The 19,780-nt window shown below is 38.8% G+C and overlaps 2 protein-coding genes across 2 annotated transcripts in view; both read left to right on the plus strand.

Annotated features, from left to right (window-relative positions):
• The window catches only part of LOC144645266 (uncharacterized), a 72,631-nt gene that overhangs the window by 29,674 nt on the left and 23,177 nt on the right, over nucleotides 1-19,780 (plus strand). The window lies entirely within an intron of this gene.
• Nucleotides 757-19,193, plus strand: LOC144645501 (uncharacterized). Its single transcript, XM_078505092.1, has 14 exons — nucleotides 757-1,320; nucleotides 1,608-1,660; nucleotides 3,727-3,882; nucleotides 4,025-4,186; nucleotides 5,933-6,010; nucleotides 7,016-7,083; nucleotides 7,434-7,526; nucleotides 8,061-8,172; nucleotides 8,529-8,690; nucleotides 9,287-9,364; nucleotides 9,825-9,892; nucleotides 10,140-10,265; nucleotides 13,760-17,479; nucleotides 17,957-19,193. Exons 3-13 carry the CDS (start codon nucleotides 3,792-3,794, stop codon nucleotides 17,477-17,479), a joined length of 4,758 nt encoding a protein of 1,585 aa, XP_078361218.1. The 5' UTR covers nucleotides 757-1,320; nucleotides 1,608-1,660; nucleotides 3,727-3,791; the 3' UTR covers nucleotides 17,957-19,193.

Consider the following 19,780-nt stretch of genomic DNA (forward strand, 5'->3'; position numbering starts at 1 on the left):
GGAAGATCTATAATCGCCAACGATTTTCAGATTAAATTGTGATGAAAAACTGGAGATTTCTTTAGCTCAAACTTTCGTGACATGGGAAAAGTATGACTGTTGTTTTCGGAGAGAGAGAAATGTCGTTTTGGGCACGAAAAAAGGTCAGCTACGATTTTCAAGAAGGCAATAGCGGCTCGTAAATTCGGGTAATAATATTTCGTTCCCTAAAATTTTCTGAAGTTTGAAAGTTCAGCGTATGCGAAAAGATACACTTTTCTTAGCGTTTAAAACTAAGGCTTTTAAACGCACAAAAAGGACACTTACAACGTAAAAACGGTGTTCCGACAATTATATTAAAATTTTTTTGTTGGGTGCCCCTGAGGGGGGATATAAAAACTTAGGATTACGGGGGGGCAGCATAAAAATTTCTGATGAAGAGGGATGGCCATTATATTTTACAAGCACTGTCTATCAAATCCCATCCATCGGACAGTCCTCCGCCCTCCCCATAAAAAAATGAACGGTCACTTAGTGTAGGCAATAGGAAATAACGAATAACTTGGAAAATCTAAAATGAATAATGAATAAGTCTTGAAAATATGGAATAATAAATAAGTCAGTCCCAAAAATTCCTCTTCCACCCCCGATTTTATAACATTGTCAGTGGAACACTCGCGACTAGATCAGAACACTCACGCCTCACGCGAGAATAAAAAAATTTTAGCGTGCATCATTCGCACGTATACTGAATTTGATGGTGGGGCTCTGCTTTGCTGGTGTGGCTCTCCGCCCACTTTTTCCGATTCACGTTTATAATGAAAGCAGGGTTTTGGTTTTTCTCAAAATGCCCCACACTAACGTCCAAAGCTGGCTCCGAAACTTCCCAAACCCGTTCCCAGGGTCCTTCCTTCCCGTCCCTTGGGGCGAGCGATCTCTTTCTCGCCTTAGGGGACGGGAGGGAGAGGACTCTGGGGGAACTACGTCGGAAACTTCCTCCGTTAGCTTCCTTCACAAGAGTAACGTCCAGTTCAACAAGTAACTATGTCGTCGGCGCGCTAATGATCTCCGTTTAAATCACATACCGTAAAAGCTATCCTACAATTCATCTTAGCTATTGCATTATAAAAAGCGTGACGTTTCCCAGTACAAGGTTATTAAGTTGACCTGCTCTTATCACATTTCGGCAGTGCTTTGTGCTACATGCATGCGGACAAACTCGCGTAATGACAAAAGAGCCTTCTATTCACTGTTTTGTAGCGGATCTTCTAGCAAATCAACCTGTGAATCTTGTGTTTACAGATTGATGAGTGGAGCACATGTCATTGTTGGTGCAATAAGGCAAGTTATATGCAATGTTGTTTACGCGACTGTTCAGAGAACAAAGGTCTTTGAATGACACAGATACGAACGGACAGGTAATGTCGGTATAGGGTACTTGAACGGGAAATTCCCCTTGGAAACGAAACAGTCGCGATTTTGAAATGTTTTCTCAAAAACTGAGATCAAGTTAACTTCAAAATTTTTGGGAGCTTTCTGTCTAACAGGTAAAAGAACATATTGAAATTTAAGTATATGTAACAGAACGTCAGGACTGGCGTTAATCTGTCAAACCATTCTGTTTACAGGAATTGCTTCAGGATCTTTGTGCTACTTGATGTACAGGGAGACATTTGTCAAGGTAATGTTTTGTGTATTGCCGCAGGAGCCTGATTGTCGATGATTTGTAAGCCAGAGTGGTTGCTCTCCAATGTGATAGTTATAGACAGCATGGCTAGCTATTCTATCGGGATTAAATGATATCGAATCGTAGCCTCCAATGAGGAAGTTTACTTTCATTCTGCTACCGAAAGTGCTACGTTGGAATTAACTCGCTAACTTGAAATTTGAGTGCGACCACATGATGTAAGTTGTTACAGGTTCGTATACGCCGATCAAAATCCATTACTCAGTGCTACAGTACAGTATAGTGAACGCCACTGTGGAAAATGCCGGAAAATGTGTTCGTTATACTGACGGGGTTTTGTAATAACGGGCTTCTGTTCCAATACATTTTATTGTTAGGAACTTTGTTCGTGCTGAAGAACTTTATTTTATCGTTCGTAAAACCGGGGACTTAGTTATATCGAGTTTTCACTGTATATAGCCAGAGAGGATGACTTGTTTTTATCTATCCTGTTATGATACACCATAAGCGAAGTTAAATGTTGCGTTATATAAATTTTGTAGTTGACCCAAATAGACCTGATAAGCTAACACTTTGGTTAATTTACTAAGTATGTAGTGATGAATGTTAGTGCAGCACAGTTTTCAGAGTTTTGCTCTATTTGTAACGTTTGCCAATACTTAGTTGTTTTTATCCACTTTTTACAGACGAGGCATTTTCGGTTTCGGTAAGTGACACATGTAACTGAAGCCGTCTATTTTTGTCAGTTAACAGCACGAGTATCACGAGATCCCGGCACGGGATTGTCAAGATCAACAGAGCAATCAAAATATGACATTATATTTAAAGAACTCGAGTGTCAAATCCTCTATTTGCTACGGGGTATATTTAGCATTTTGTATTGCAAATTCAATTTACACCATACAAGCTGATTCCTTCTGTCTCATGATCAGTGATGATTTCTTTGATTCTCATGACCTACATGTATGATATGTTTGTATATTTAGAGGAGAAATTGGCCTCTGATCACTTGAGGTTTGCAAAGGTTAATCTTCAGACAGACAAAGCGGGCTGTGATCATGAACAGGGACGTTTCAGAGCAAACAAAGAAAAAGGCAATTATAATACTGCTCCTCGATCGTTTACAAATTTTAAGATCGTTTTAGACGTTTTAGTTAGATTCGGTCGATCGAATATCCACTGAACAAGTGCGTTTTTCATCGCATGAGCATGCTAGCCGCTCTGACAAGTGATAAGAGCAGGTCAAACTGAGCAGCCTTGTTTTTGAAAATGTCACGGAATAGAACTCTTTTTTGCTCCATCTAAAAGAAGTAAAAGAAAAAAACTTGCCTCGATCCAAGTTAACGTTAAGAAAAGGACCAAAAATGTATATTCACGTTCTAGTTTCTCCTTTATTGGTAGTTGCGTGACAACGGGTCTATTACTTTAAATCCGTTTCAATGTCAACTGATACCGAAATAACCAGACCGACAAAGAAAGGGAAATTTCCCTTGAAATCGAATTCGAGACAGTCGCGTTGTTCAAATGTTTTCCAAACATTGTCTCGCGTTTTCTTTATTTGTATTCCAATGGCAATTTTGAGAGCTTTTCTGTACCATTTAACTTTTAATCGGCCGTTGTATCGAAGTTAAAAACTGATACTGCCATTCTGAAGTGATATGTTTCCTGGTTGGAAGTATTGAACTGCGGCGACGTTAAAGGAGTCGTACGTATTACATCTTCTGACACTGGCGGTTAAGGCAAACTTTTCAATTTACAGTACCCGCCCAATCTTGCAAAAAAAAAAAAAAGATGAGTTTGATTTGCAGTTGAACGTGCAAGTTAAAACTTATTTCCTTATAAAATGTTTTGCACCAGTACACGTTTTGAAACAGAGCCAAAAGGCATTTTGGAAATGGCACTTTGCCTCGCCATCAGTGAGATTAAACGAAAGTGTAATCCACTGTATTTTATAAGGCTTTCCCTCGGAAAGTTTACACTATCGTGACGCAGAATAGCGGCTATAACTATTGTAAAATTTTCCTTTTTAACTACTTATAAAAAATATATCTGATCTGCAGGAATGGACTAATTGGGCAATATCACCCACTTAGATTAAAACAATTTAACTGAAATCCCACCATCCATGGCGAGGAGTTCAATCAAAGTTGCAAGTGAACATGACGTCACAGCACCTGCTGAAGCAACACTGGGTTTTGATGACGACAATTTAAGAGGTGAAATAACAGAGCTGGAAGCAGATTCTTTATATAAAAATACTGTTTGCATTTTTACCGTCTTTTTAACTGCTGTGTGTAGAACTAGTTCTAAAAATGTACCAAAGACTTAATTAATGTTTCAATTATTTTTTTGTTTCAGCGATAGCTGAGGTTTATAAGAATCAAGGTAATGAGGAATATAGAAAGAAGGATTTTATCAACGCCATTCACTTTTATACGGAAGGAATTAAAGTGAGCTGCAAAGATGACAAATTGAAGGCTCAACTGTATTGCAACAGGGCGATTGCAAATTATAAATTTGGTGAGAACTGAAAGTATTTTATGAGATTTTCTTTTTACACTGATCTAACATATCCTGGCTTTACAATGCAAATGGCGGCTCATAAAAGCATGCTCGTATACCGTGTGATTTGTTATTTCGTTTGGTTTCCACAATCAGGCATTAGCCAAATATGGTCATGGTATTCAAGTCTTGTCTAAATGGTATTTAACTTATAAATATTGTAATTGGAATAGCATCTTGTTATTTTCTGTAATCATGAAAAATAAATTAATAAACGATATCGCTGTTAGCCTGAATTTCAGACAACCCTCTGTGGTCGCCTACTCCCCAGAAGGGACGTCTGAACACATCTGTCCCTAATGCCGTGCGGTGACGTCACTACCCGAAAACCGGGTACTGATTTTGATTGGTTGATTTAAAAATTATTTGCACAATTATGTGAAATTATGACTGAATTTTACCGCGCGAGGATTGTAATTTGAAAACGTTTGGAAAGAGTTCGAAATGGTTCACCTTCCCAGAAATGAATTTATTAGTCATTTACCTTGAGTTTATTACTTTATTAGTTTACCTACGGATGAAGAATAGTAATGGAAACCGGTAGGTTTTAAGTTGGCGGCATTCGTCGCTTCGACATGCAGTGTTTTGCCAAATTTATACGTATTCTTCAGGCTCGTAACCAGGTATATGGGATCAGGGATCACAGCCTTGGGATCGGGATCACAGCCTCGGGATCGGGATCACAGCCTCGGGATCCCGGGTCACAAGTCATGGGATCCGGATCAGCCAATCAGATGGGATCAGAATTGGAATCAGGGATCAAATCTAGCCACATTTTGGGGATCAGGAATCAAAATGTATAGCTAAAATTTGGGATCAGCGATGAAAAAATATACCTGGTTACGACCCTGTATTCTTGTTTTGTCAACAAAGCCGCTCGACGCTTATGTCCTGCAGCCTCGATGAGCCGGTGATTTCTGAACTCAGTGCCCACGGTCAAGTAGGATATGTTTGTACTGAATTCCGTTTCTTGATGCCTCTGTAACCGTCTAAATTGATTCATTTTAATAAGTACTCGCGAGTGTGTTGTATTTGTCCGCTGCGTAATCGGATGCGTAACATATTATATTTTGATCGCTAGATAAAGCAAATCAGTTCAGATTAAATCGGTTCCGTAAAAGAATATAGCCTGCAGTCGATTAAAATCTCATTCAGTTGTCTCAAGTTTTCAAAAGTTTACTATTAAAACAATTTTATGCCCTGTAATCCTTTATTGAAGCGATTTTTCTTTCACAATTTCATGGCCTCGACAGAAACTTTTCCGCATGAATTAACACCAAAGTGTAGTGACGTCACCGGACGGCATTAGGGCCAGATATGTTCAGACGTCCCTTCTGGGGAGTAGGGGACCACAGAGGGATGTCTGTAATTCAGGCTATATCGCTGTAGGGTTGACTAACGTTTTTTATCATTTGGTTCATGTTTACATGTACTCAACCCGAGGACTAGAGCCAGAAGAATATTTTAATTTGCAAAACGGAATGTTGTGTTTTCCTGTGTTTAAAAAGGTTATAGTTGTTCCTCCCCATCGTACAGAATCATGCTAGTCGTTTTCTGAATTATTTTGTATATAAATACGTTTAGTAATATTGTGGAACACTCGTGCAACTTTGAGCGCTTTCCAAACATCTCTCGTACCTATTAATCACAAATTGTAATCGAGGTCGCGCGATTTCCTGTGCTAATAATTAATTTCTTTGGCAGGAAAATATCTTGATTCACTGAGTGATGCCAAAGCTGCCACTGGATTACAACCTATTTTCCTCAAAGCAATTGTCAGAGGTGAGCGAATGCCATTTCAACAGAACAGAACAGAATGACGTCACGGCATGATTTTAAAGGGCGACTGAGGGTTATCCTTTCTTATATCTCTCAGCGTTTTCTGAAATCTGCGAAGGAAACATTCTTTAGTTATGGCTGAATTTCGTGATGCGAAAAACTCTTAGGTAGTCAAAACGGACCGAAATTGAGACAGTGCGTCATCAGTTGCAGTTGCATAGTCCCTTACCTTTACCAATTTCAAAGTGATCTATTTCGTTTAGACAGGCCCCGCGTAAAATATACCGTAATACCGAAACTCTAGCTCGTATATATGTAAATAAAAACAAAGGCGTGGCTGACTAGGGTCCTTTAAGTGCCACTTTAAACGCCTGAGAGAATAGTTTTCGGAACATGAAAAGAAAACATAAGTGAACTGCTGTGGTTAAGCCCTTTCTTTCAATTTTTGTAGGCAAAAATGAGACGCTGGTACCTGCTTGATATACTGATGTAACACTTTTTTGTTGCGATGAAGTAGTAATCCGTTAGTGTCAGTAAAAAATATGCATCAGGTCATGAAAATGCCATATACCGCCGGAGCTTATCCCGGTTTCTGTATCCTCGCTGGATATGGGCTGTGTAAGTTTACTGCAGGGTTACCCCAAGCAAAAAAATGTCAATACCCATTTATACTCCTGGGTGGAGAAAGGTTCTACGAGAGTACAGTGTTTTGCCCGAAATCACAACACAGTGATCCCTGCCGGGGCACAAATCTTTAGTTCACTGCGTCTCCCTAGACAAGGCCTCATCTCACGCCGGATCCAAACCTTTTTGCATTTAGCGAGGGAGCTAGTGTTTAGGGACTGGACTAGAGTCCAGCGCGCTAACCATTAGACCACCTTGTACTGTCTATAGTAAAGGTTTACTTTTTGTGTGGATCCTTAACGACTTTCCATCGTGTTGAGATGTCGTTCTTATACTCGAACGCACTGAGTGAGTTAACAGTATCGTTTACATTGTTGTCACCAGGAGCAAGTGCCTGTATTGAGCTGAAACAGTTTGAAGAAGCCATCACGTGGTGTGATAAGGGATTAGCAGTATCCTTTGAAAATATGTTATGAGCCACAGACAAAAGCCAGAGATAGTTCTGCTTTGTCTCTTTGAGTCTAACGATACAAAATATAGCATGCGGGTACTTGCTCTGAACCTAAAAGTTCGTTTACGAGGTGCGGGGACGTCCAGAAATGCACAGCCTTCTTTGGCCGTCATCTAGCCTGATGAACAAATTATCGCCATAAGATCTATGGTTCTGGAATTAAAAGCGTCTATGGTTTGCACGCAATTCGCCCGTGATGTCATTTTCACGGGCAACAGCCAATGAAAACGTACGTATTAATTATTAATCTTGTCTATTGTATACTATGTTATGCGTCTTAACTCATAGAAGATTGACAAAAATAACAAGACCTTGTTAGAATTAAAGGCCAGGTCTATTAACGAGCGAAAGAAGGTAACAAAAACGCAAAGTCTGAAATACAAGGTACGTCTAAAGCCTCAATAACTTAGTAAGCGTCATTTTGACATGAAAATTCAGAGGAATAGGGCAATGCATGAGGTGTTATATTTCGCTTATCTAAATCAGGACGTTTTATAAAGACGTTTTATAAAAAGCGAAAATAACAACAGACGTTGTACTAATGTGGAAAAAAATTGTAAATAAAAAGATCCATATTACTTCCAGTATGAGATGGGGTATAAAATTAAACTCTTCAGTCTAAGATGGGATGGCAAATCTGAACTTTTTTGGTCTGATACGGGATAGAGGTTGTTTAAGATCCCAGCAGATCACTCCACTCAAACTAACATGACTGTATAATTACGACAGAGTTCTCTGATTTCAGATTTCAGACTCAGATTCTGAATAGCCAATTTAAGCTGCGCAAATTGTTTATTTTTTGAGAATTTTAAACCCAGCAATTCTGAAATAATGTCTTTTATTGAGGTAAAGAGATTTTGCTAAAAAAGTTGACAGCATACAAAGGACAAATTTCTTTTGGAACCTTTAATCGTATAGTATGCAGACACAAAAGACGTGACTGAAACAGCCCAAAACAATGCTGTGAGTGAAAGCGAGAACACAGCATCTGTTCATAAAGCACTGGACTATGATGACGAAAGCTTAAGAGGTAAAAAATATAGGCCAAATCATTTGTTATGTACATAAATATATTAGATATTGTCTTTGATATCTTATTTTAGTACGTAGTTTTGCTATAAGTTTTGACGAGTCTACTCGTGCAGTGTTTTGGTAAGCCTATATGTGGAGAAAAAGTACAAATGACGAGGAAATTTGCAATATTCTACACACTTAATCCTGGCTGAGAACCTACTAAATGGATTTGAAAATAACATGGTTAAGAGGTCGTTAACATTTAGCTTTTTCTGCTAAGAAATTTTGCACAAAGAAAACTTTTACTTAACGATGTAAGAAGGAGACTATTTTTATATAAATGAACATTCGTTAAACATTGTTTTTGGTTAGAAAAAGCAGAGGTTTTCAAGAATAAAGGAAATTATGAGTACAGCAAAAAGAATTTAAGCACTGCCATTCACTTCTACACGGAAGGAATTAAAGTGAACTGCAAGGATGACGAACTGAATGCCAAACTGTACAGCAACAGGGCCATAGCACATTTGCATTTGGGTAAGAGTAGTAAAAGAGTTTTCTCTGATTGTTGGCTGATCCTTGCACCTCAGTAATATCGTTCTTTAATTCAAGAATAATCTGCAATATCCATATTTTTTGATGCTCCAATTCTTTTTAAATATTTAGATAAGATCACTAATGTTACGCATGAGATATGTTCGGTGCAAATTAAGATAGCAGCGTTTTAAATGGACTCGTCCGTTGAAACATGCAGCACTAAGATTAACAATGTTAAATTGTTGGCAACGCCAAATATATTTTTTTCAATATCACATCAATTAAATGACAACGAGAGCGGTTAAAAATTAAAATAAACCTAGGGTGCTTTCTTGTTATATTTGGCTCTATTCCCCCACCAGAAGAAATAGGGGAAACGGAAACGGGTATTGTCTTCGTGTGCTACCAAATACGTTAAACGTTATGTATGAAAATCGGCAAGAAGACTAACATAATTAAGCTAATACTTGATGTTTGGAGCTGAAAAAATAAATGTTATTGAATTAACATTCATTCAGGATACAGAATCGACCGTTACTGCCGTAACAGCTCTGTCAGTTAGATTATATATAAATTTTCTGACTGTATTATTTTAGGGAATTATGAAAATTCACTAAGAGATGCAAGAGCTGCCACTGACTTACAACCAACTTTCCTCAAGGCAATTGAGAGAGGTAAGCTGTTAACTGCGTGTAGGTTTTTCTACATCCCCTTGCTCGGTTCATCGAAACAAATGATAGAATTGCTAGCTCATAATTAATGTTTGCTAATGGTAATTGTTCATAAATTGTTTACTGTCAAAACTTGATAGCTAAAATGCACATGGGTTAAACGCGGTCTGTGATACCAATTCGAAAAAAAAAAACATTGCAGAAATTTAAATGGAATCGGCTTTTTCCAGTATAGCCAGTAATGGTTTGCTTGTGGACAAGTATTAGTGTGCCATTAGATTATATCCTGTGTATTTCTGCCAGACCAGGATATTTGATAACAAAAGTGAATCACTGGTGTATTTTAGCTGTTAAACTGTGTAATAAAGATAAAACATAGTAATGAGAAATAAACAACAACGTATACATTTGTATAGAAGTTGCGTTCTAAGTTTGGGAACATTTGCTTTATTTATTATCACAGGAGCGAGTGCTTGTATGAAACTGAATCGTTTTGGAGAAGCCATCACATGGTGTGATAAGGGGTTATCCGTATCCTTCACATACAAATTATTTTTTCTTGCATGCATGACTTGTTTTTCGTAAAACAAGAAAAATAACTTTCTTTACTAAAAGTACCAGTTTTTAAATCGATCATTATGAACGTAACCAGGGCTACAGCAGCCAAGTGCAAACCTGGTTTACTGAAGGAGCTTCATCTTTGCTGTCGCGAAGATTTTTAGATTTCTTTATTTACTTAAGCAAATTACGTCAGGTTACATTTCTGAACTCAAAAAAGATTGACAAGAGTAACAATAACTTATTGGAGTTAAGGATCAGGTCTGTTAAAGAACAAAACAAGCAGCAGAAACCAGACGGCGACAGCACAGAAAAGAATTTAGAAATTCACACTGTGAAAGGCAAGGTAAGGTTGTTGGAAAGTTCTTGTTTTTGGCACTTTTAGTTTTCCATACGTTTCTAACTATAAGGGTAAGTTGAAAACAAGGCCTTATGCTTTCCAAGTCGTCTACATTCCTCCATTTTGTCCACGATAATAAGTACAGACAATCGCTCCCACGAAAACCATGTCATGTTCCTTGCTTGGTTTCATAAGCATTTCAACTGGGAACTGGGCAACAGCTGGGATCAGTCAATCACTTGAGTCCTTTCAACCATGACAAGGGTAACTTCTTTGCTGTGCAGCCTCTGTTAGGAGTCAAGAATGGTTCCTCAAAATGTCGCAGTGCTACCAATGCTCCCAAAATTGTAGTGGGTGCTCGTTTGCTCGTGCTCGCACATTTTTACAAGTGCACGCATGCTCGGTTTTTAGTGGAGGTAGGTTTTTGAAAAGTGCTCGTTGCTCGCAAAGCTATATTTTGTCAATGCTCGTGCTCGCACAGAAAAACACTGTGCTCGCATGCTCGCAAATGCTCGCAAAGACCATTTGATACCCCTTCTGTTGCAATGACGTCGTCTCCATCTCCCTTTACCATTACCTTTACCACATTAATAAAATCAATCGATAGCAGGTGACACCAATTAATTGTTTAGTATTGGAAATCGATGACCGGTGATGAAGGAAAGTTTTGTGACTTTTGTCACGATTGACTTTTAGTTAGTAAGTAAGTAAACTCTTTAGAGTGATTTTATTTAACCCGTGAAACAATATCTACTAGCAGAAGTACATAAGTGCGTAATAGTAAAAAATAAACAAAACAAAACAGTGGAAATAGTGTCTAATAGTATCTAAAAGTGTAATACCGTAGTGATTCGATTTAGCGCCCGCGGCGCTTATTTACTTTTAGCACCTCGACGAGGGCGCTTATTCGAGATAGGGCGCTTATTCGGGACAGGGCGCTTATTTAATTTTTTGAGAAACAACCAAATGTTCAAAATATAAATATTAAAATACCTAACAATTACAGAACTGTCACAGTAAAAAGTTATTGAAAGTTCAGTTACTTTTAAAAGGATCGTTTATTTTAGCAGTAAATATATACATGTACGGTACGGTGAATGTTCATATGAATTCAGTAGGGGCAGTTATCCACAATAGGGGCGCTTATTAGAATAGAGGCGCTTATTAGAATAGGGGCGCTTATTGGAATAGGGGCGCTTATTGACAAAAACACATTCGACGGGGGGCCGCCTACTCGGAAGGGGGCACTTAGTTGAAGGAGGGCGCTAAATCAAATCATTACGGTAACTATTTCACGGTTATAGTGAAATCACTCTATTTAAGAGGGTTGCACTAAATAGTGAACAACACTAATAAACTTGTGGCCCTCTATGTAAAACCAAAATATTAAAAACTACAAAGTTTAAAACTATATACAGTACTATTTACAATATTCTAGATAAAAAAAAATATTTGAAATTAATTATTATCCGTTTTCATCGACTGTCGACCATTGTTTTGTGTTGCTTCCCCTCTGGTACTTCCAGCTTGCTCACACCGTATTACTTCGATACGGCTTTCTTTTTGCCTAGCTGCATAACTTTAGTTGTTTCACAGTTTTAACTGTGAAAAATGTCTGTGACGATTATTGAGAGGTTGTTTGTTATGCGGAATGTCATATTATTTTTCTTTTATTTCTCTCTCTCCCTAGTGCGTGGTTCGTAACAATTACATTTTCACTTTCCCAGTTTCCGCCTATCTTTGCATTCCAGTCCTCTATAACAATCACCCTATCATGTTTTCACACACCATGCATCTTTTTCTGCAATTGATCTGAAACCGTTTTTGCCTTCCTCATCAGCATCGTTAGTCGGTGCGTAAAACTGGATTACCGATTAGCCAATTTAGAAACTGGTCATTGAAAGAGGCACTGTTATCCGAAAAAGGAATCCTGCTAGTGTAATGACACTAAAACAGGAACCAGTATAATCATGAAAACCTAAGTACCCTGAAGGTTACTATTGTTAGCGGCTACTAATTTTAAAGATTGTAGCAAGTTGTGAGAAAGTCACATTAAGTACTCGCCGAGGTCGCCTCCGTCGTGGAGGGCAAGACTAGTTTCCCTGACAAGGACGAAATGTTTGACATTTCAAAATAACCTTTGTTCTTTCCGGCGATGACAGTTTTCGTCACTTTTAAGAAATTTTTACTTACTGAACATTTATTTTCATCTTGGCTATATGTTCATTTAAAACTGGTTTACACGATATCGGTACATTGTTCCAACTTTCGGAATACCGCTATTAAATAGCGGCTACGTCTTCTTGCTCAGGAAAAAAAATAGAAGCCGCTAACAATGGCAACATTAAGGTAGCCTGTACAAATTAAAACAAAAGTGCAAAAGTAAAGTGGTAAAGCTTTTACATTTAAAAAACATACAAAGCCCGTTTAAATGCTTACTTACTTAATCCTCTTCGTTCCTTAGTGGAACGTAGGTCCTTAAATAGTGTTCGCCACCTATTTTAAATGCTACTTCACTAAAATTCTAGATTCCTTTCGAACTTTTAACGGTAAATTGTTGAACATCATAACATTAAAAACAAACTCTTTGGAGGCCAAATTCCGACTTTATCTGCGGCAGCTAGTAATAGATGACTGATTGTTCCTTGTGTTAAGAGCATGATTAGTGCTTACAAATGTCAGAAACTTAACCATCCGTTCGGGTTTAGCCAATGACCGCATCCGTGAACGTCTTCCTGTTGGCTGTGGTCCGTAATCACCATACGACTGACCTCCCACGTGATTAGTTGTCGTCTGGAGAATAGCAGCTAGAGTATTAAGCTACTCTCTATGAAGCAGCCTCCAAGAATATCTACCTTATCCGTTATAAACATTTATAAATAGGATGGGTCGACGATCCTTCAAACTAGAGGGCCAGGGGCTCTCCTCGATCGTGCCAGGCCTTTTACCTATCCGTCATGATTCAACCAACCAGGGCAAAAACTCCGGCTGCCGTAGCTCGTAAGATCATCAAAATACACAAGTTTAATTAATTAATTAAAAGGTAACAAACCCGAGATGAAGACGTTTTGTTGTTAGCTGGTAAATTCAATCTCTCACAATCAAAGTTCAAAGTCCACTGCATTAGCAGGCGCATGGGCCACGTTTTGATTTCAATGAAACATACAAAAAATTGTTTTGGAACGGTAACCTTCGATCGCCAGAGATTCACAGAAATTTATATCCTGCGCTGTACGTTAACACTGACAAAAGACCCATGTATACAAATACTGCCATTCACACTTCATTTGAACTTCCTTTAAAGAACAACCACCTTACCTGTTGTATTCAACGAAACAGACGAATTGTTTTCGAAGCTGTCTTACAGCAAATAAAAATAAATGTGATTTGCAACATTTGTTTATCTACCAGGTTAATGCATTGCGACAAGAAATGAGTTATCAGGAAAAGCAGGAGCAGAGATTCAATATTGAAAGCTTGTCATTATTTCCTTATTTCAGGTCCGTGATTTGAAATGTCCCAATGCCAAAAGATTGGGTGACAAGGCGGAAGAAGCACTTTTGTATGGCAATCTTGGAGATTCTTTTCTAAGTCTCAGTGATTTTAGAAAAGCCAAAGACTACTACGAATTGTGTCTTAAAATCGCCAAAGAAGCAGGAGATAAGGCTATCGAAGGAAGTGCTTATGGCAGTCTTGGAAATGCTTTCCGCAATCTCGGTGATTTCAGAAAAGCCAAAGACTACAACGAATTGTATCTTAAAATCGCCAAAGAAGTAGGAGACAAGGCCGGCGAAGGAAGTGCTTATGGCAATCTTGGAAATGCTTTTCGTAATCTCGGTGATTTCAGAAAAGCCATAGACTACTACGAATTGCGTATTAAAATCGCCAAAGAAGTAGGAGACAAGGCCGACGAAGGAAGTGCTTATGGCAATCTTGGAAATGCTTTTCTAAGTCTCGGTGATTTCAGAAAAGCCATAGACCACTACGAATTGCATCTTAAAATCGCTAAAGAAGTAGGAGACAGGGCCGGCGAAAGACGTGCTTATGGCAATCTTAGAAATGCTTTTCTAAGTCTCGGTGATTTCAGAAAAGCCATAGACTACTACAAATTGGATCTTAAAATCGCCAAAGAAGAAGGAGACAAGGCCGGCGAAGGACGTACTTATGGCAATCTTGGAAATGCTTTTCTAAGTCTCGGTGATTTCAGAAAAGCCATAGACTACTACGAATTGCGTATTAAAATCGCCAAAGAAGTAGGAGACAAGGCCGGCGAAGGAAGTGGTTATGGCAATCTTGGAAATGCCTTTCTAAGTCTCGGTGATTTCAGAAAAGCCATAGACCACTACGAATTGGATCTTAAAATCGCCAAAGAAGTAGGAGACAGGGCCGGCGAAGGACGTGCTTATGGCAATCTTGGAATTGCTTTTTGTAATCTCGGTGATTTCAGAAAAGCCATAGACTACTACGAATTGCATATTAAAATCGCCAAAGAAGTAGGAGACAGGGCCGGTGAAGGACGTGCTTATGGCAATCTTGGAATTGCTTTTTGTAATCTCGGTGATTTCAGAAAAGCCATAGACTACTACGAATTGTGTCTTAAAATCGCCGAAGAAGTAGGAGACAAGGCCGGCGAAGGAAATGCTTCTGGCAATCTTGGAAATGCTTTTCGTAATCTCGGTGATTTCAGAAAAGCCAGAGACTACTACGAATTGCATCTTAAAATCGCCAAAGAAGTAGGAGACAAGGCCGGCGAAGGACGTACTTATGGCAATCTTGGAAATGCTTTTCGTAATCTCGGTGATTTCAGAAAAGCCATATACTACTACGAATTGTGTCTTAAAATCGCCAAAGAAGTAGGAGACAGGGCCGGCGAAGGACGTGCTTATGGCAATCTTGGAAATGCTTTTCTAAGTCTCGGTGATTTCAGAAAAGCCATAGACTACTACGAATTGGATCTTAAAATCGCCAAAGAAGTAGGAGACAAGGCCGGCGAAGGAAGTGGTTATGGCAATCTTGGAAATGCTTTTCTAAGTCTCGGTGATTTCAGAAAAGCCATAGACTACTACGAAATGGATCTTAAAATCGCCAAAGAAGTAGGAGACAAGGCCGGCGAAGGACGTACTTATGGCAATCTTGGAAATGCTTTTCGTAATCTCGGTGATTTCAGAAAAGCCATATACTACTACGAATTGCATCTTAAAATCGCCAAAGAAGTAGGAGACAAGGCCGGCGAAGGACGTGCTTATGGCAATCTTGGAAATGCTTTTTGTAATCTCGGTGATCTCAGAAAAGCCATAGACTACTACGAATTGCATCTTAAAATCGCCAAAGAAGTAGGAGACAGGGCCAGCGAAGGAAGTACTTATGGCAATCTTGGAAATGCTTTTTGTAATCTCGGTGATTTCAGAAAAGCCATAGACTACAACGAATTGCATCTTAAAATCGCCAAAGAAGTAGGAGACAAGGCCGGCGAAGGAAATGCTTATGGCAATCTTGGAAATGCTTTTTGTAATCTCGGTGATCTCAGAAAAGCCATAGACTACTACGAATTGCATCTTAAAATCGCCAAAGAAGTAGGAGACAGGGCCAGCGAAGGAAGTACTTATGGCAATCTTGGAAATGCTTTTTGTAATCTCGGTGATTTCAGAAAAGCCATAGACTACAACGAATTGCATCTTAAAGTCGCCAACGAAATTGGTGACAAGAACAGTGAAGCCAAAGCCTATCACAATCTAGGTAGCAGCTTCGAATCACAAGGTTTCTTACCAAAAGCCTTAGAACATTACGAACTCAGCGTAAGATTATTCAACCAGGTGAGAAGCCTTCTTCAAAGTAGAGATGAGTGGAAAATTGGCTATAGAAATGATGTTGACAATGCATATACTGGTCTATGGAGAGTACTGCTAAAGCAAGGAAAGATGGTTGAAGCTTTGTTTGCTGCTGAGAAAGGACGAGCCCAAGCTCTTTCTGATCTAATGTTATCCCAATTTGGCTTTAGAGAAAGTCATTCCGCCTCACAGGAAGAAGAAGAAGAACAATATCTTCAACTGAATCGCTCCATTCCTTCAAGTACAGTATTTCAGGCATTTGAAAGTGTTACGATGAATCTCTGGGTTCTCTCAAAAGACGAACCTGTTCTTTTCCTACAGAAAAACATTGGCGAGGCCCGTTCTCTTTTGGATGATGCCACCGCTTTTCTCCAGTCCTTAATACATACTACCTATAAACAAATTGGGGTTCGTTCTGAGATTATGTGCGAGAATCGCTCTATGGATCCTTTTAGAGCAAATCGTTACAAAGCGGATGAGAAGTCTGATGAAGAAAGTTGTCAACCTTTTGTCCAACCAGAAAGTTCTTTGAGCACCCTGTATAATATCTTGTTTCAGCCGATTGCCGACCTGGTTCAAGGTGATGAGCTAATCATTGTCCCAGATGGACCACTATGGCTAGTTCCGTATGCTGCATTGATGGATGCGGATTCCAAATACCTGTGTGACTCATTTAGAATCCGGTTGACTCCTTCGTTGACAAGTTTAAGCCTGATTGCAGACTGCTCAGACGACTACCACAGAAGGAGTGGTGCATTACTTGTGGGAGATCCATGGGTAGAAGAAGTTACCAACAGCAAGGGTGAAAAATTCCTGGATCCTCTTCCGTTCGCAAGAAAGGAAGTAGAAATGATCGGAAAGATTGTCAATGTGACGCCTCTCATCGGAAAGAAAGCAACCAAACGCGAGGTGTTAAAAAGAATGAGTTCAGTTGCTTTAGTTCACATTGCAGCACATGGATGCATGGAAACTGGTGAAATTACTCTAACTCCGGACCCAAAGCAAGCACCTCGAATCCCTACGAAGGAAGAATATTACATTTTGAAGATGTCAGATGTTCTGAGTGTTAAAGTGCGAGCAAGACTGGTTGTCCTTAGTTGCTGTCACAGTGGTCGTGGAGAAATCAAAGCTGAAGGTGTGGTCGGTATTGCACGTGCCTTTATGGGCGCTGGTGCTCGTTCTGTTCTGGTATCACTGTGGGCAATTGATGACGAAGCTACGATGGAGTTTATGAAAAGTTTCTACCATCACCTTGTGGATGGAAGAAGCGCAAGCGAGTCCCTGAACCAGGCCATGATAGATTTAAGAGAATCAGAGAAGTACAGTGATCTGAAATACTGGGCGCCTTTTGTACTTATTGGAGACGACGTCACTCTAGACTTTTCTCAATGAGTAAGTAAAAAAAAGTTCTGTTCACCATCAAGAGAAACCGTATATTTTCCAAAAAAACAGTGCTACTTAGTTATTTTCAAAGTCAGTCATACTAGTTGCATGTTCTTTGCTTAGATGAGGAGATTAAAGCTAAGACTTTTATGCCAAATAGAAACCCACTAAAATTGCGTCTGCTACCTTGCATAATTTCCCGTCCTCAACCCCATCTCACCTATTACTTGTAAGGCTGTGTGAATTTCGAGACAAACAAGCAAATAACTTTAGTTAATTGCTCGTTTTTAGTAATATGATCCAACAATTTCAAAGTTATGACCAATTTTAATTAAGATTTAAAGTACCCCCTGTTCCTCTGACTTTTTTAAGTTCCCAATTTATACTAAATTCCTTCCCTCAAAAAAGGCTTGAAAATAAATCGGTAAATTCTACAATTCTTTTAAAAAATGGTTAGTATTACTTTGTTTCTGGTTTCTGTTACAGTTTCCAAAGGAATGTATGAAGATGTTAACAAGTGTTAGCGTCCCAGTAAGAAGCAAGGTTTCCTTGAAAGTGGACTAAACTGAGTGTTCTCAAACCCAATTTTATCTTTGTTGTTCAAACAGCTGTTAGCAGCATTGTTGTTTTACTTTGAAGCCGTGTACACAGACTTTAGGAGATCATTATAGCAGATTGTACTTTCTCATGCTAGTGTAATGTTTATTTCTCGATGTATTTTTGCGTTATGCAGGTCAACACACGCGTGAGCTTAAAGGAGCTCAGTCCCGGCAACTCATCCTGAAAAAACTGACAGGTTGTTTCAAGTTTGTCAGTCGTAATCCGTCTTATATAAACTTCGTCAGTCAAAACCATCCTTGGATATTTTCGCGTTTTGATTACTCCTTTGTTGTTTTTCTACATTACACAACTATTATTTTGAGGTTTCCTTGAATTTGGAAGTAATCAGAAAAAATGACTGAAAATATCGTGACAATGCCCCTTTAAGTTGCCTTGATATATTGGGTTAATATATTCAATTTCAGCAAGTTAGGAAATGTGAAAAAAAAAACAACTTCTTCAATTTTGTCATTTTGTTGTTTCTATAAGGTTTAACGATCGACATATAAATTATTAAGTTAACACACAAGACCCAGTTTGTTAAAAAAAAAATGCAGAAACTGTTTTGCAGCAGCCTAACTCAAAATTACGTGTAATATGGATATGAATTGAAGAGACTTCGTAATTAAGTTAAGATTTACAGAACTTTCTGAAGCAACAGAATTGTACCTTTTGTGGCGCTGTCGTCCATTTTTTTTATATTATACCTATATCATTTGTGTAGATCTCGTAAATAAGTAGAAAATAGTGAGAATTCGGAAAAGATTAACACAAGCATAGAATTTCAGTGCATTAAAGATTTTCCCGAACCGTCGTAAAGTTATCTTTCACTTTTTTCACATTTGTATCCGACAAAGACAGGTTGTCAAAAGCTTGTACTTTTTACTTGTAAATAATTTTATTGCGATGAATCCCTCGTTACAGATTTCCAATTTTCTTATTTTATTTCTAGATAAGCAAAGATTGATTTTTTCCAGTCCTCATGAGCTAGTTAAGTCTTTGTACCAGGCTAACCATCTACGCACATTAGCAATAGATGGCGACCGATTTTGAGCTTGAGTTGGAGAGTAGCTTTAAGCTTGCAAGAAAGACTTGTTTCAAATAATAAATGCTTATAACGGTATTTGTTTTTCTTGTCTGTTCATTACAATTGTTTAAATATGAAGTCAAATGTTCTTTGATTCTCTGTGACGCAGGGGCAGTTGGTTGGGGCGAAGCAAAGTAAATCTGGCAAAACTTGGAGCGATGAAAGTTCTCTTGAAACCGGGTTTACCTTGTTTCGCCCGTGGGGCGTGTCCTTTGAGGACATTCAATCTGACGTTATGTGAAAGCAGTTTGATGGGGAAGGGCTTTTATCCGGTCGGGCTTATAACGGGAATAGGTCTCTCTTTTTTACTAGCCGAGACAGATTGGCCGTTAACCAGGGGGAGGGGTATAAACGGAGGGGGAGACGGGGTGGGCTTCGGCAATTTTACGGTATAAAGGTTCCTGAAAGATTATTTTCTAGAGAGGTCAGCTGGTATCTTGAGAAAGTAGTAGAACAGCATCCCAACAACCTTAATGTCAAGCTAACATGAAAATTTCGCGAAGTACGCTTCTACTCCACGTGTTCGCACGCTGACACATTTTGCGCAGTATCGTTTAAGCGCTGAAATGCGTGGCAAATAAAAATTATGTTATCTAGCTCTTCTTTTCCTTCTTCTTCTTTTG

The sequence above is a fragment of the Oculina patagonica genome, chromosome 3, assembly GCF_052425735.1.
Source record: "Oculina patagonica isolate OP01 chromosome 3, crgOcupat, whole genome shotgun sequence".
In the NCBI taxonomy this organism is placed as follows: Eukaryota; Metazoa; Cnidaria; class Anthozoa; order Scleractinia; family Oculinidae; genus Oculina; species Oculina patagonica.